This window comes from Lathamus discolor, chromosome 2 (genome assembly GCF_037157495.1).
Source record: "Lathamus discolor isolate bLatDis1 chromosome 2, bLatDis1.hap1, whole genome shotgun sequence".
NCBI classification, from domain to species: domain Eukaryota; kingdom Metazoa; phylum Chordata; class Aves; order Psittaciformes; family Psittacidae; genus Lathamus; species Lathamus discolor.
In genome coordinates, this window is record NC_088885.1 from 151,891,525 (window position 1) to 151,909,444 (window position 17,920).

Consider the following 17,920-nt stretch of genomic DNA (forward strand, 5'->3'; position numbering starts at 1 on the left):
ATTGGAGATATTGCCTGGGTAACTAGAGTGTCATCAGTTTATAGAATCAGAATGGTTTGGGTTGGAAAGGACCTTAAGATCATCCAGTTCCAACCCCCCTGCCATGGACAGGGACACCTCACACTAAACCATGTTACCCAAGGCTCTGTCCAACCTGGCCTTGGACACCGTCATTTGTCTTTGTTTAACTGTATTGTCCCAGTCTTGCAGTCCCGCCAGTTAAGGCACAGAAAGCTGTGATGTTACCCGAAGAATGAAGAAACCTACTGCAACAGCTAAATCACGGCAACCTGCCAGCATGTCAGGTACAAGAAAGTGATTTTTCTGTTTTCAGGTTTCAGGCATATATTTTGGAGGGTCCTGTTTTCCCACAAAGAAGATGTTTATGGCATCATGTTTTGTATGTGGTAGTGCTGTGTCTTTGTCCTACCGTTCTGCCTTCACTAAGAATTTAATAAGCTGGAAGGCAGCTGCAGCCATGTTTAACAGAGTTATTTCTGGTAAATACGATGCTTACACATGTACGTGCATGAACAATGATACCTTCCTTTTCTTCCACTCTGCACTTCATGAAAAAACATGATCCAGTGGGATGTCACCGCATCTAAAATTATCTAATTCTATACGGCAGTTACCGGTGTGATAAAAGGAAAATTCTCATGACTCGTGACTAAATGCTGCAGCTTGAGGAGTATGGAAACACCTTTTCTTTGACAAGACTTACTTTTACCGATTTAATTACCAGTTGCTCAATACCTCATCAGGAAGGCTGGGATGAAAGTCCTCTCTGTAACAGCTGACAGACCCGGGTATAGCCATGAAAATGTGTGCGCTGGGCTGGGTTCCAGCCGTTTGAAGTCGGGCTACAGGGATAATTAGACTTTCAGCAGGTTTTACCTCATGCTGCCTTTCACCCTGGGACTCGGTAATTTTAACCAGGGAGGGGGGTATTGTTCAGCCCCAACTTTGACTCCTGGAGACAATGCTGTGCTCTCACTCAGAGCATCAGTCTGAGCTCGGAGCTTTCTCAGGAGTATAGTCTTTACGTGCCTTCTTTTTCCAGCATCTCTTTGTGTGAAAGCACTGGGTCCTTAAAAAGCATCCCAAAATCCAGAACAAGAAAGACACTTTTAGCATCTTAGCAACACAGTATAAGCACATAATTCATACCAGTTACTGAATAAATACATTCCTTTGCTGAAAGTTATAAAGGGTAAGTCCCTGTTAAGGCAATTGTAATAAACACACATTCAAGCCAAATGCCCATGTTTTATCTGTAAGAAAGAGGACAGCATGGCATGAAGTTCTGGTAAGGAGGGAGAAAACACAGTCTGAATAGTGGTGCTTTATCTCTCTGTGGGCTGAGAACAGAGTGTGGAATTGGTCCACTACTTCCTTGTATATCTTTTCTTAGACCTTTTAAACACACCCTTTTACATAGCAACTGCAATACCTCTGAGGGACTGCAAGGGCTCCAGCCCAGATGTCCTTGTGACCTAGGCCAGAGTCAGCACCAGCACCCCTTTCCACCTGCTCCATCCCAGTCTGGCAGTGCCCTCAGGTATGAAACCCCACTGTCCTGGCTGGGGTATAAACCATCTCTGCCCTCAAAGATGAGCTGCAGCACACGGAATACTGTTGCACTTAAAGCATCTTGCAAACCTACCTGTCCTACATGCCTAATAGGAAAACATGTACCCACCCAGCTGTGCCTGTCTCATCAGGTGCTGAAGTGCAATAGAGAATGAAGCACTGTTGTTAAAAAACAAACAAGAAAATTTAATCAAAGCTTGCTTCAGAGCATTTAAATTTAATCTTTAGTTACACTTTATTCCACCAGGGTAAGCACTTCCATGAAAGCACCTGTGAGCAATTGCTTCGTAAACTTTGTTTAGAAAAGTATCAACTGCGCAAATTACATTTTTTTTCCCTGAAAAAGCCTGATTACAATTCAACACTTCCCCCTTAGTCCTCTGCCTTTACGATTTTACAAGATATTTAGGACATTTGATTAAGAAATGTGCTAGCTCCATAAAGTTTCTTTTCATTTAAATTTCATTTCAGATGTTAGCAATATCTTATTTTTTTGCACAAATTTTATCAAGCATGAGTCACTAAATTTAATAACAGTTCTTTGTTGCATTTTTTTAGAAGAATAAAACAAATTTCATCTCTTAAAGGGAGAATTATAGATAGAATCATAGAATCATGGAATAGTTTCGACTGGCAAAGACGCTTAAGGTCATCAAGTCCAACTGTTAACTTAGTACTGCCAAGTCCACCATCAAACTGTGTCCCTGTGCACTGCATCTATATGCCTTTTAAATACCTCCAGGGACGATGACCCCACCACTGCCCTGAGCAGCCTGTTCCAATGCTTGACAAGCCTTTGGGGGAAGAAATTGTTCCTAATCTCCAATCTAAACCTCCCCTGCTGCAGCTTGAGGCTGTTTCCTCTTGTCTGATAGCTTGTTATTTGGGAGAAGAGACTGGCCATCTCCTCATTCCATCCTCCTGTCAGGCAGCTGTGGAGAGTGATAAGGTCCCCCTTGAGCCTTCTCTTCTCCAGACTAAATATCTCCTGGTCCCTCAGCCGTTCCCCATCACACTTGTGCTCCAGGCCCTGCACCAGCTCCGTTGCCCTTCTCTGGCCCTGCTCCAGCACCTCAATGTCTTTCTCATAGTAAGGGTCCCAGGTCTGAACACAGGATTTGAGGTGCAACCTCACCAGTGCCCAGTACAAGGCAGGGATGATCGCAACCCTGGCCCTGTTGCCGCAGTGTTGCTCATACAGGCCAGGATGCTCTTGGCCTTCTTGGCTGCTGTTGAATTCCCTGCAGAGTCTATTCAGAGCAGGCTTTGGCCATTACTATGTTCCGTACATATTTTGTGTGCAACTCTGTCATTATTTAGCAGATTATTGTCTCTAATATGAATGAATTTTCCCCCAGTTTGCATTTTCCCACACATCGATGATCAAAGCCATAGAATTTACATGGCCACTAAATCAAAGGGAGTCACAAATAATAGGGTCTACTGTGTGTTATATTGGAACAGGACTAGCTGCAGAAGCCAGATAAAGCCTACTTGTATCTGTGAGCTCAGTCCTGCATACATGAAGTCAAAAAGATCTTTGCCAATGCCTTCTCTGGGGGTACATTTGACACAGTGTTCTTTGAATACATGTGAAGATATCATAATTTAAATGAAAATAAATTCCTCCACATCATAATTGAAATTTCTATTTATTAATAAGTGGTGCAGTTTTTAAAGACAGAACATAAAAAAATCAGTTAAGAAGTATTGTTTGCATAATATATTGAAATAAACATATTAAAGTTGTTCAAATATTGGACAGTGCCAGAATATAAATTACACATACAGTTTAAAAATTACAATAAATAATATTATAAAGAGCACTAAAGGCCACTTGTATAAAAGTTGTGTTCCCTTGTCAGCCAGAATCTGAAAAGCATCTTTGTAGCATGGAGAAAATTTCAGTGAGCAAGGCACAAATACTAGTAATAATAAGATGCCATAACTAGAAAACAAAATGCAGTTGGCTATGTAACCTTCAGTCTCAGCATATTCTTGAGGGTGGAAATAGGATCCCATGTCCAGTATTTTGCTTCACTTAACTTCAGAGGGAAGCTACTAAAAGCTGTATTGGGAAGGATCAGATCTTGCAGCCTAAATAATCAGAAGCAATAGTGATACCCAGGTTTTTAATTCCTACAGTGCCCAGCTAAAAACACTTGAAAATTGCCCCTTTTTCCCCTGCACCTCTGGAAATAGACTTCAAAAGTGAACACCCAAATTCAGTAGGGCTCTTGGAAAAGGGACATCCCACCAAATTCATGTGGTGCTATAGAAAATCTAGGTTTGCAGCTCTTATGCACCTAAAGCTTAGTGGTGGAGGCTGTGGGGTGCAAGGAACCAAGACCCAGTCCTTCTTCACATGGTCTGCATGAAGCAGGACAGATTCAGTTCTTACGTGACACCCCTGCGATGACCGGGCTCCCAGCAGAGCTGAATTCGCTTCTTAACTTGCATTTTCTGATTGCTTTAGGCTGTGATCTTGCAAACTGCTTGGACCATGGTGCTCGCCTGAAGGCCACAAGGCAGCAGCCCCGCTACACATGGGTTCAGGTGGGAATCAGTTCGTGGCTCTGCTGGGCCACAATTTGAAGAAGAAAAACTGAAATCTACTTCCACTCTGAACCATAACAATGCAGCAAAGTTACAGATAAAAACAGAGCCAGTGTAGCCAGAGTCAGCTTCGGAACTGTTCAATCAATCTCTCCATGCCCTTTTAGTTTGATAGGACCTAGACTGATTAATTCAGTGCAGGGAAAAGCCAAGGCAAGGACAACAGCCATTTCCTCACTAGATCCTTTTGAAGGACCAACTCCTTAAATGGACCACAAGCCACATTTTCTATATGTGCATTCTTTAACTGAACATTCACTTCTGCCTTAATGAAATATCCTCGGTTTGAATCTAAAGATAGGGAACTTGATTGATAAAAGCGCTGCAAACAGAAGCACACAATGCAAACACAGACTCACCTTCTCAAAACCTCCAGACTTGTGCCATTTGTTAGTGACAGAAAAATCAGCATAAAAATGTAGTTAAGCATCTTCAGATCAGTGCTGTCTTTCACAAGGAAATTCATAAATAAAGGAAGATTAAGACCCAGTCCTGCTCCCAGTGCAGCAGTCTGAGAAGGTTTCTTACTGACTTCAATAAGAGCAGAGGCAAGCCTCATGTTTTCTGATTATAGAAAACATCTCAAGGCCTGAAAGGAATCCTTGGTCACTTGTAGGACTTAAATGTCAGCAAAGACTGGATTCCAATGGTTAATTCCTTTTAACATTAACTACATGTAAACAAAGTGTCAGTGTCAGTCTAGACATGAGGAAGATCCAACCCAACTGAAAATGATAGCTGTTGAACTTCAATGTCACACTCGAATGGAAGGATGGATAACTCTAATCCATTCCCAGAATGAAGAGTACTATTGACCCAGCTGCCTCTCTCAAACAAAACTGTGAATAACGATTCCTTTTTGTGCCAAACCTATTCTGCAAAACAGGTCCTGACATTCAAAATGTTGCCACAGTCAATAATCACAGACACCTTATTCTGTCCAGCATCTATGGCAGGCACATAACTGCAATTCCAAGGCTGATGCATTGCCTGGACTCAACCTGAACTGGAGTTTGATGGAGTTTGCATGTACACCCCAGATCAGGTCTCCAGATCTCGCCTTGCTGGTGGCATCTTGACACATGTCTGTGGTCAGCATAGAGGGCAGACTGATGAGCACCCTAATTTTAATCCAGATGATGTAAGAGACAAAGAGCCATTAGGCACATGACCCTACTGAACATGACAGTGACCAGTTTCAGTGCAAAGAAGTGTGTTAGAAAAAATTCACATTAAAATAAGCCAACCAGAACTTCCTTGACTCTCTTGGGGGTCTTCCAGAGGATTCAGTGATGTCCACTGCAGAGGCTCTTGCTGTGCTTACCACTAGTGTCTTTTAAGAAGAGGAATGCCTTATCTTGCCAGTGAGCACATGATTAAATATTTCATGATGTGGCTACAAATACCTGACCTGGTGTTTTTAAGCTGCACACAGTAAATTGGTGCTTACAGGCCATAGAAACGGATAACTTGAAGGCAGTTCAGCTGCTAAGTGTCCACAGTGCAGGGCAACCCAGATCCCATTTTCTCTGAGGCTACGCACAGTGTACAGGCAGGAATTCACCCAAGTCTCTGCCTTTGCTTGGATATTCTCTTGGAATGAACGTGCCTTTATAATGAGGTGATTTATGGATTTTCAGCAAGGTTGAATACTGAGAAAAGATTCCTTTTATACGACCTTGCATTGGAGAGATTAGAAGCCTGAACTGAAGAATTTGAGGGGGAATTGGATAGGGACCTGCATGGCATAGTCCCTGTCAAAGATACTCACAGATTTCTCAGTGAGCTTTGTCTGCCTTGACTTTTGATTGCTCAGATCTAGAAAGCATTTTAAGAAGGGCCAAGCTCAAATGGAATCAGGAGGAATGCCAGGCACTTGGCATATGAGAAAAGTGAAGAAGGTTTGTCTAGCACATACTTACATGAATTTCTGAACTCCAGCAATGTTAAAATCAGTTTTTGGGTTTTTTTCATTCATTTGTCAGGTGAGGGTTGAATCGTATGAGTGTCCGCAGACATGTATCACTGTATCAGAGAGCCTGCAGCAGGTTCAGTGCAGGTGTTTCCAAGGATCACTGATGGTCAAGGAATTCTTCTTGATATGCCAAATTGTCATGAATTACATTTTTGTTATCTAGTTCTATTCCCTGCAATTTTAGCCATGAAACTGCACCAAGCACAGACAATCTTTCAGGTCAATGGCTATTTTGTCAATTAAGTAATTACAAATTTGTGCCTCATGTCATTATAGTTGCTGCCTCAGAACAGTTCCATGGACACAGCCTGGACTTCAAATGCTGTAACAGGTCTGCGCTATTTATTCAAGTAAGCACAGCAATTTGTTCTCACTGAAGATATGTCCCAGAAGGATGTATCATAATTTAGCTGAAGAGGCAGATGAAGCAAGATCCTAATCCTTTAGATGTCTCTTCAAGCATAGAATAAATGATGAAGATGAAGGCAATGGCTGCTTCTGGAAGGCAATCAAGTTTCCTTGGATGGAATGACTTATGAGATGTCAACTGTAGTGAGGAATCAAAGAAGTTTACTAAAGTGAGCAAAACCCAACAAGGTATCTTCCATTGAAGTGCATTCTATCCAGGCCTGTGCAATACCCAGTAAATACTGGGAAGTCTGTATCTCTTTCTTGGGGATACAAGATCTCGTGCTCTTATTGGATATACCAAGGATGCTCAGTTGTGCAGCTGCAATATAATACAAGCAGTTACTACCTCAAGTCCACTTTCTAACATTTTACATGGGCCAAATCCTTGTATCTTTGTTGGTCAGTGCTCCAGCCATGGCGTTGTAGCCATTGTGTTGTGTAACATTGGTCATCCTCAACAGGACTGACTGTGGGTGTCTTTGATCAGTTGACATCTATGCAAGTCACCCTCTGCTACTTTGAAATTTGGTCATTGTAGATAATTGAGTTAAAGATGAGATTAATCTCATCCTACAGCTGATATGTGCCTTGATTCTTGTACCCTGTACTCACCACCACACTGATTAGCTTTCCATTAGCAGTAAAGAGTTGGTAGCCATCAAACTTGACACCAAGTCATGACACTATTTCATGCACATCTGGACTGACACCAGGTAAGTCCTGCATAGGTTATTTGGACAGGCTAGTTTTACTAGCTGTATAGATACGACATTCCCATTGTAGTGGTGAGATCTTTGATTCATTTCTGCCCTTTTATCAGTGGGTTACATTGTTTTCCTGCTCTCTTTCAACACAATTTCTAGTTCCCATGAAAAAATATTTGGATGAGGCCCTAGGGAGTATACTTATCTCTGTGTTGCTCAGGGACGGGTGACAAAATGATATTTATCTATTTGTACATTGATCCCAAAGATGGCGCACATTCATGGATTTTATAAACACTAATGAAGAGTTTCAAAGTAGTTTAAGAGATTTATATTTACATTTTACAATAAATACTCATGATCAATCCCAGGAGGTGGCATCAATAATTTTAAGTTCTACCCTTAATCTCACTTTGACGTTGTATTTCACGGGTAGCTGTATAAATGATCATGAGAAACATTCAGTTCGCAAAACCATTTCATTAAGGTCATTAACTTTGACTCGGCTTTATCCCTGCTTTGAATATTAGATATTCTTGGATAGATTGATTAGAGATTGATTTACTTGTATCAGAAATGGATTCAGATGTTATGTTTCCACAAAGGGATATTGCTCCTAAAAAAATTTTCACTTTGCTGCTCTGTTTGCAAACTGTAGCAAGGACCACCATATCTTGCCTGTTATCAAATCACCATTGTTGTATTGAAGAGTATCAGATAGATATGTATCATAGAAGAAATCAGCTGTACCATTTATATAGGGTAAAGTCATGCAAACCATGCTCAAAACTAAGCTCCTTAGTTTTGGTAGCATGAAAAAAACTGCATTAGTAAATCGTATGAAATGGTGCAGAATGACTACCACTAATATCACATGCATCTTATGCAGCCATTGGTGTTTTGAACTAGTAAGCTTTGGGTGTAGAGTAAGTGAGATATACAAAGTATGCTTACATTACATGGAGAAGTCAACCAGTGACTGCCCCCACACGCGCTTTTAAACTGGCTTATTTGAAGGGGTCCATATTGAATCTGAAATCCCATCTCCTGTAGAAGACAAAGGCATGGAGCCACTTGGTGTGAAAGGGTCGGTGTCTGTGTCCGTTTCCCCCTCTGCTAGGTAACGTTTCTCTCTCATCCATGCCGATCCCCCGTTGGGGCCAAACGGGAAGTCGTCTTTGTCTTGGGAGATGCTGAAGCCACTTGGGGAGCGCTCAAGTTCCTCATGGTTGACGGAGAGAAGGGACAATGGAGTATCACTGTCTCTTGTTAAGCTCCTTCTCTGCCTTGGAGACACCTTATCCGAGTAAGGGCTTTGTAGGTCTCCTTGAGAGTGGTAGCTAACCTGGGAGTCCATTAATGTAAATATAGGCAGAACTGTTGGCCTTTCTGCATACGAAGTTGAGGAAGGTGTGGCTTGCAGTTTGCCAGAGTTTTGCCCACCTGTTGATACAGGTTGTGAATGAGTCACATGACCGTGTGCTGAGAAACCATAGGGACTGACTTTGTTGACTGGAACCTGTTGGAAGTTGTACGGAGTTTCATGAGCACTCTGCTCGGTATATTTATATATTATTGTTTTTAATTCAGAATATTTGTTTTCTTCTCTCCTCTCCTTTGCAGGAGAAGCAGTTTCTTTCAATGGACTTATCTCAGCGACCTGTATTTGCAGCTGTTCCATATGATGCATATGCATATCAACAAGAAAATCCAGTTTCTTCCCCATGTCATTAACCTGAAAAAAAACAATGTTATCATATCTTCTCAAGTGAGTTGTTCAATGAAAGAGTCAATGTTTCCATATGTGTGCTGCCCCCAGCAATAGTATGCTGCTATCTTTATTGGTCATGAAGGTAATTATAAGGTAACTATGACTTTCCCTTTCCATGGAAGTTGGGCTACAGTGCATGCTAGTTTATCCTCTAACTGCCTCAGATTAAGAAGACTTGTCCCTATGACCTGTGCCAAAAATCTTTCTTAACATGGATGGATATTTGGCAGTCCAGCATCCAACAGTAGTCTACAATGTTAGGTTTGAAGTCTTGATACTACAGAATAAATAGATATTAGCTAAATGCAACAGGTGGAATTACCTTTGCACACAGGCCTATTTTCTAACTAACAATAGCCCCACAGCATTAGTGTGGGGAGTAATTTCCTTTGTCTTTTGAAAGTACTTTGTGCCTAAACATTTACATTCCATGAAAGGAATTGATGAGAATCACTTGCCTCTGTCTTACTTATTTATGTATTTAAAAATGAGTGTCTTGACTTGCTAAGCAATAGGCTAGGACGCACAGAGGTCCCCAAAATGCCTGTGGAGGCAATCCTTTTGAGCACCAGACCCTGCAAAAGAAGGTGGTGCTCACAAGAAAACACCAGACATAATGAGTATGGAGTTTAAGAGACTGAAAAAGTCCCATCTAAACATCGCGGTTAGAGTCTTGCTGCCGTATATAACCTGGTGAATATGTGAATATTCATTCCCAGGTTTCAAAATGTACAGTTCCTGTTTAATTAAAGTTTTACATGGAAAACTAACAACATAATTCTGTGATTATTAGTACAAGATCTGTGTGAATTTTGATCACCAATAGTTCAAATCTGCCTGGATAAGCCAAAGACTCACACAGAAGCATATAATAATCATACAAGCACCCCAGCCTCCATCATTGTCATGAAATTACATACCTGTCTTTCAACTTTAACAAATTTGCCCATCATACTTTGGTCTTCGGTATCTGCTGTAGATGCTTTGGCTACATATGGATCATTTCTATAAAGAATTAATAACTCTATTAGTGTTCGATGTTTCTTTGCATCACAGTAAGTAATCTACATCAGAAAACAGAATTATTATCTGAGTGGTATATTCATATAGCTCCTTGAAACCCCAGTTAAGAAAATATTTATAATAAAACCAGGAGCAAAAGTCTATTCTATGTGATTGCAATGCGTTTCTAAAAATATGTATTCCTGATTTCTAATATGAATACTTTTGTTTTGAAATTAAGATAAAGATTAAGAAAAAAACAGAAACAAACAAAATTTTCAATATTAAAATGAAATTAATATCATGCTTACTGGAAAAATTTCAGGTTTGTGAAAAAAGTTGAGGTAGTCCAGATAGTGCGTCTAAAACTGGCCACGTGTTTTAAAATCTAATTCTTTATAATTAGTGTCTTTAAAGATTGAATCTGAGTTTCAAGCCTGAGAGGTTGTTTTTTAACTCAGTTTAATTAAACCAAATAGTAAGTGGCAGAGACCTGAAATGCTGAAGAGAGAGTTTGGCCTGGAGATTTAAAGTAGATTCCTGAATAAATTTTCTTTTACATAATTTCCCTCTGCCTGTCCATCAGATGGGCTAACTTCAGGAGGTGAGAAGATGACCTTTGCTTAACCAGAGAACTTGTATTTATAACTTCATGTGATCTAGGATGGTCATTAGCAAGTTAAATCTTTATCAAACTGTTTCTAAACCAGCCTCAAAGGAATCTTAAAGTCTTTCCATAACCTACATATATCTAGAAAACCAGTTTCTAAGCACTTGTTCTTTGACATGACATAGATCAAATATACCATAAAACTTTTCTTTTAACAGGTCCAGCTTTTCTCTTTTGACACAATTCAAAATATAGATGTGAATACATCTTATTAAAGAAACTGTAACTCAAACATGTCAGATTTTGCACATTGGGTTACTGATGATATAAGCTCATTAAATCTTGCAGTCTGCTTTGTTTCCCAAATAATCATTGCCTTTTCCATATATGTGGGTCTCTGTCTTCACATTTACATGTTTTTAGGTATTTTAAAATAAAAAAAAACTGTGGATAAACCAGATAAAGACAAGTTAATTTATTTTGTGTAAGATTACTTTTGTTCTGAGCAACCACGACAGCTTTGGGGACAGATTGTTGATGGTCTTATGTGGTTCTTCACTGGTATTTATTGACAGATTGATAGTTGTACTTAACAGAAGAAATGTCATTTATTACTGAATTCTTGCTACCACGAATACAGCAATACAATAACATGCTGTAACTTTCACACCCAGAAACCTGATATTGCAATTTATTCTTAGTAATTCTCACCAGTCATTATGTGAGAATCACTAAAACTCCGTGTTTGCCATTTGGAACATTTTTCAGTTCACAAGGTAACTGAATTACCTTTAAACTATTAGTGATGTTTATTGATTTTTTAAGTGGGTTTACTAGTTGAATGATGGAAATTCACTACATCAGCAACCAAATGTACATATTTCATATAAAAACACATTTACAGACCATGGAGAAGCTAAGCTAGCCAAAGCCATTAAGTTTAAATTTCCATCGTATGTTATTCCTAGGGAAGCTTATAGCAACATATCCTCTCAGCATCATTACTGAAACAGCAACTAGCTGGATGAATGAAGGTCATGCTATTGTTATGAATGAATACTTTTATTTCTGTTTTAGTGTGTGCAAAATACTAGGCATAAAAGAAAAATCACCTGGGAGACTGTTGTGAAGGGTAAGAAAAAGCTCCTCCCTTTTGGGATTTCTTATGCTTGGGAGTAGATGGAGGTCCAGGTGTAAAAATCATATCTACTCTGGAAAAAAGAAAAGTGCAACTCCGTAAGTCCATCCCCAAATGCTAACACGGTAGAAAATGCTATGCATCTCTGTGACAAATAGTAGCAAAAAAGGAAGCACACTTTGATTTGGTAATATATTGAGGGTCATGATGTGTTTGTTCTGTTCTGGGTCCACTGAATCATAATTACCAGGTAATTTCATTATAATAATTATCTAGCTCACTATTTCCAAACATTGCCATTTGAAATACATGACTTCACTTCCTGCAAAGGAAATAAGTAGTGTAATTGTCAAAAAATTCCAGTAACTGCTGCTCCTAAAAATGGGAGAAGAGACCTATCAGGTTTAGTGGAAATCAAAATTTGAGAAAAGGTGGAAATTCCTGATACTCTTAATAAACCAAGCTGCTTGGACTCAGGTGAGTATCTGAGAGGTGCTCTGCTGTCCAAGATCACACAACACGTCAGTCTGAGGTAAAGAAAGGATCCCCAGTATAAGGCATGTAGATGCCACCACAGATAGGTGCAGATTTCTACCATCATGAGCCCTCCTCAACTTAGCAAGTTCAAAAACATACTACTGCAATGAAATCTAAGCTTATGTGATACAGAGCGCAATTTACAGAGTAACAATGGTGTTTCTTGATATATAATTCAAGAGAGCAGCTTTTCTAGAGCAGTAATAGTGAGGTAGGAACCAGACTTCTTATTATATCCTTGAAAATGAGATAGCCCAGTACATGGAAAAGCACTTTGAAATAAGAACCATCTACACTAAGCAAAGACATAGCTTCTGGGTGGCCTTGTGTGCAAACAGAACAACTATGCTTTAATTTTGCCAGCACAGCTACACATTTTCCTCATTTACCAGAGGATTCTTACCTTGCCTGAAGATATTTTATTCTGGAAAGCATATCAAGATGCCCTGCTGAGTATTGCTCTATCACATCCTTTACATCATAAGGCCTCAAAGTCTCCTTGAATTTTTTTTTATACAGACGAAACTGTAGTATTCTGCATAATAAACAGAAAAATTATTAACTGCTTATATAAATTCCATCATGATAATTTGCAGTTTTAGTGAATAATTGATAAATATTCTGGATATTTGGAAATGGAGCATGTTACTGCAAAACAAGGCAATAAAACATAAGCAGAGAATCTCTAATGTCATACCACATTTGTAAATACACAATACTTGGCTTTTCTTAATCAACAGACTAAACCAAGTTATATGAACAAAACATCTTTTTCAGCACTAAAATCATAACTACAAATGAGTCAAAGCTACAAAATCACATGTGGAATTTGATTTTGCACCACAAAGTACCAGGAGATTCTGAAGTAGTGAAGCTAAAGCTGACTTGTTATGTTTCAGCCTTTTACAAAGCTAACTCATAGCAGATGCAATGCAGAATCGTTGTCAGCCTGGTTTTCATTTTGCACCTGGGAAAGCTTTGGACAACAAGGAAATGTTAATTAGGTAGAAATGTGCAAGTTAAGAAGTCAGCAGCAGTTCAAATTGTGGAGAAAAGAAAAAGCGTCAGAACTGCCTGAAGTGTCCCTGAAGAAACAGCCATGTGACGTTGCTGGCATTGTTGTAATAATAATACTAATATATAATAATAATAATAACAATAATAACAACAGTTTCAGCTGCTGTTGTTATTATATTATTATCAAATGTCCTAGTAATTAATAACAGATTTCTTATAATAAGGACCAGTGCTGGCCAGAGCATTTGAAAACTGCGTTCTGGCTTTTATGCTTTTCTGTTTATACATTAGCTCACACTGCTATATCTTGACAGACTAAACAAATCAAAAAGAAACACATACAGGGAATGAAAAGTATTCTAGTCCTTTAATCGTGGAGTTGCTTTCTCAGTAGAATCTTCATGTTCTTATTGGTCTGAATTGAGGAATTGCTGTGATTTGTTAAGATTCTGAGCTGGTTTTTATTCAAGGTCGGCGGCTTTTTTACCTTTTTTTCGGAATTTGCATAAACTTTCAGTTAGCAAAGATAATTCCACTGCAACTTTTTAAGGGTTCTTGTCTCTTTAAATCTGTGGCTCATGTATTTTTCAAGAGTTCAAAATTAAGCATATATCTATTCAGCCAAACTACATATGGTAGCAGCAAAACTATACATTGAAACAGGAGAAAAGGAAGATAAGAATCACACTATTATCGATTTCAATTTTGAATTCTGACCCTGAAAACCCATTAAGTAGTTTTATCTGAAAGAATTACTTCGCATTAACATTTGGGGGCTGAGTAAATTGTACAAGATAACACAAACATTAAAAACCAGAAACAACCAAACAACAAACAGCTTGGCTTATGAGTAAGTTTAAAGGGAAATTGCATGAATCAGTTAGATTTGGACAGGATGTGGGAAAGGAAGTTTTGCAAAGTAATAATAGTATGTCTCATAGAGATGGAGATGGAAAACAGGACAGATGTATAGTCCATATTTTAAAGCAAGCGGGTATCAGGGAAAGAAAGGGAAAACTACGGAGGAAGTAGGGATGAAGGGACTTCCATCGGGAGGGAAGCAGTCATGGGTAACATGAGCAAAGCCTGGATTTCAGCAGGCATGAGAAAACTCGGAATTCTTAATAACTGGTTCTCCTGCACCAAGCTGGAAAAGAATCAGGAGAATATATACTATGGCTATATACATATAGGTATATGGTTATATACTTATAACCATCTTCCTTGAAGTTTTTCTAAGAAGATAATTTTAGAGCACTCCAGACTTGCAGTATCTCACCTGGAAGGTAGTAACTTCCTGGACCAAAACTCTCAACAACTTCTGGAATAAAAACAAGTGCAATGAAAGCAGAGTATTTTCCTATGGGGGCATTTTCAAGGGAAGAAAGCAAAAAAATACTGAGAAGTAACAGAGCATCAATGAATGAATTCTATGTGCTTGATGTGCTAAACACATTATCAAGCCTTACTAGGAGTTTTCTAACCATAGGGGATATCTCCTGTGATATGAAAATAGAGGTGACACATGTCACAAGCTGAAAACTGCTGAAGTGGAGACCTCAGCATCTATTAAAAGATGACAGCTGAAAACTATATTGGACGCACATACAACTGTGAATAAAGAAGAGTTGAGTCAGCTCCAAGTTTATTGTTAAGCTAAAATTCCAGTTTTACATAAATATGGTAGTCACTAAATTGAGCAAGATACTGTATTTACAGCATATCTTAATGAGGAACTGTAAAAGATTTTATTTTACAATAAAAATATTTATAGAGTATCTTGCAAAAATGGCATTGAAACATATTTCCCTCTCTGCATATTTTCAAAAAGGACTTTAAAAAGGGTCTGTCTTGTGCTTTTCAGTATATCTAGAATTATCTAAATTATGAGAATTATCTGATCTATTGCATTTCATAAAAGCAAGAACAGTAGCAATGAATCAACATGTAGCAACATGGTAATGTGGTGTCCTGAAGCATAAACACACAAAATCAAAGCAAAGCATTGAGGAGCATCAAAGGCATTTACCTGACAGCTCGGATGGCTGTCTTGAATGTGGGAATCATATCTTCCATAAGGAAGTCGCTACCGTCGCCTCTCTCTTCTGCCATGGGTTCACCTGTTCCTGCATCTGAAAAGCAGGGCGAAAAACAGCTCTGTGAACATCTGACCAAGCAATATTTAGAGGGAAGTATGCCTGACTAAAGCACTGTGTAAAATAAGTGGAATTTAGTAAAGGAACATCTCTTGCAGGTTCCTCTTTCTCTAGTCAGCTCTTAAAAGCATTTTAATAATTCTGGTGGGACATTTTTTGAGGGATCTCTTCTCAGATTCCAGCATTTTGGAAACACTGGGAACTTCTCTTCCTTTCCAATGGATTTAAAAGTTCCCACTTTTATAAGATTTCAGAATGAGAAATTTTTTTCCAAAATTATGTTACATAAGGCTAAAACAGATATAGAAGCTACAGGCCAAGTTCTCCTTCCACTTGCACTGCTTGGAGCTATGTACCTTCATGGAAGAGAATAATCATGTTTCCAGTGTAGACACTCAGACTACATCCACGGTATTATGCTCAGTATGCATTGATGCACTGGTACGACAAAGGAGAAACATATTTGGAGACCACTTAGGAGCTATAAGCAAGAAGAGGGAAATGCATGCTCAAGGAAGCTGAGACGAAAAATGTCCTATAACATTGTATGGACACTCACTGGAAATCTTCTGAGGGGCAGCAGTTGTGGGGAGAATGAGAGGGAAACAGCCCTCTATAAAACAAGGTGTTAAGAGATTGCTGTGTGGAGGTACTTGAGATGCCTGGACCCAGGCAAATGCAGGGCTGGATGCAGTCTAGGAGGGAGCTACTTTAACATAGCATCCCTGCTGATAAACCAAGCCATGATGGCATGTGCCTTTTTGGGGGGATATAGATTCATTTCCCAGTGAGACCTCTTTTTCCAGGTCAAATATGTCGATTCCATCACCAGCTTTATCCCATATCAATTACTGTTTTTATGGAGGCCCATTGTCTTGTTTCAAGCACCATGTTGCCTGAACTACATTCATTTCCTGGGCCTTTCCCAAATGTGCCATGTAAAACCAGGGAATAGCCATGCTTGGCCCAGAAAGTCACAAACCTTTAACAGAAGATGCAGAGGAACAAAGATGGGGAGAGTAGGGAATGAATAGAAAGAAATCAACACAGATGGGCTACCTTCTGAGCTTTGCCAAAAAGCGTACGCTTTCATTCGGAATGCAGTGCGAAAACGCTCCTTATTATTCAAGACAACATTCTTAGGCTCTTTTGAAGGACTTTCTTCAATGGCATCTACATTCAGAGGGGTAAATAGCTTTCCTTTAGTATTGGTACCACGAACCCGATCCAAGAGACCCAGCTTTTGGCTACAAAATAAGCAAAAGTAATCATTTTCCTCCTTTGTACACTTTTAACTCGTTTTCAAGATGCTTTAAGTTTATAATGGGCTAAATAAATGTTTTGTACACAAGGACACTGCTGGGGCTACCATAATACATCAATGTCTTTGTAAGCAACAGTTAAGCTCCACAGATAATTAACTGCTTTTTTTGAGCATTTTTTGTATCAATGTTGAAAATGTTACCAGAGGGTCTTTGCTATCCTCTCCGGGTAATGTATCACAGTGCTTCAGCTCCTGTAGCAAGTCTGCACATTAATTATTAAGAAGGAAAACACCGCTACTTAGGCAGTTTTATTGTCTAATTAGAAAGATGCTTGGTTTCCCTGTTCAGCGCTTTCTGTAAGTACTGGCTCTATTGGAGGCTATTAAATTAATAACTCAGAGAATCATAGAACAGGTTGGGACACCTTCCACTAGACCAGGTTGCTCCAAGGCCTGTCCAGCCTAGCCTTGAACATTGCCAGGGATGGGGCAGCCACAGCTGCTCTGGGCACCCTGTGTCAGCACCTCACCACCCTTATATCTAACCTAAATCTCCTTCTTTCAGTTTAAAGCCATTGCCCCTTGTCCTATACCTGGAAAGTTCCTTTCCAGCTTTCTTGTAAGCCCCTTTAGATACTGGAAGGCTGCTCTAAGATCTTCCCAGAGCCTTCTCTTCTCCAGAGTCAGAATCCCAGCTGTATTCAGCCTGTCTTCATAGGAGAGTTGTGTATAACCAGGAGTGAAATAAAGTCTGGTGTGCTGTGAACTAAATAAACTATCAGCAAAATATTGTAAAGTCATTGCCAAGCAATAACTAGGTATGTAGTAGGGCAGACTACACAGTTGTCTTCACCATTCACTTTCAACCATCTCTCACTATATAGAAATCGAGGTGACCTATATGAATAAACTGACATATTTTGTTCCTCTGATGATTCCTTGCACTGTCCTCTTACAGATACACTGACCAAAGACATTTGTCCTTCAGTGACAACATATGGCTAGAATTTAATCTACCTGCCACATCTACCCACATGAACAACCCTTCTGACAGCCTAGTGAGTGTAACAGACTTAAAGGCAATTACTAATGCCAAAGAAAGAGCAACACAAACAGAATTTGCCAT

General features: G+C 39.4%; 1 protein-coding gene across 2 annotated transcripts in view; it reads right to left on the bottom strand.

Annotated features, from left to right (window-relative positions):
* Nucleotides 1-3,147: 3,147 nt before the first annotated feature.
* Nucleotides 3,148-17,920, bottom strand: part of KCNQ3 (potassium voltage-gated channel subfamily Q member 3) — a 201,753-nt gene continuing 186,980 nt past the window's right edge. For both annotated transcript variants that reach the window (XM_065668970.1, XM_065668969.1), the window contains 6 exons: nt 16,590-16,777; nt 15,404-15,506; nt 12,761-12,892; nt 11,795-11,893; nt 9,991-10,075; nt 3,148-9,034 (listed from right to left, as the gene is read on the bottom strand). In XM_065668970.1, coding sequence (XP_065525042.1) covers nt 8,297-9,034; nt 9,991-10,075; nt 11,795-11,893; nt 12,761-12,892; nt 15,404-15,506; nt 16,590-16,777 — 1,345 coding nt within the window. In that variant the 3' untranslated portion in view covers nt 3,148-8,296. The remainder of the gene's footprint in view (nt 9,035-9,990; nt 10,076-11,794; nt 11,894-12,760; nt 12,893-15,403; nt 15,507-16,589; nt 16,778-17,920) is intronic.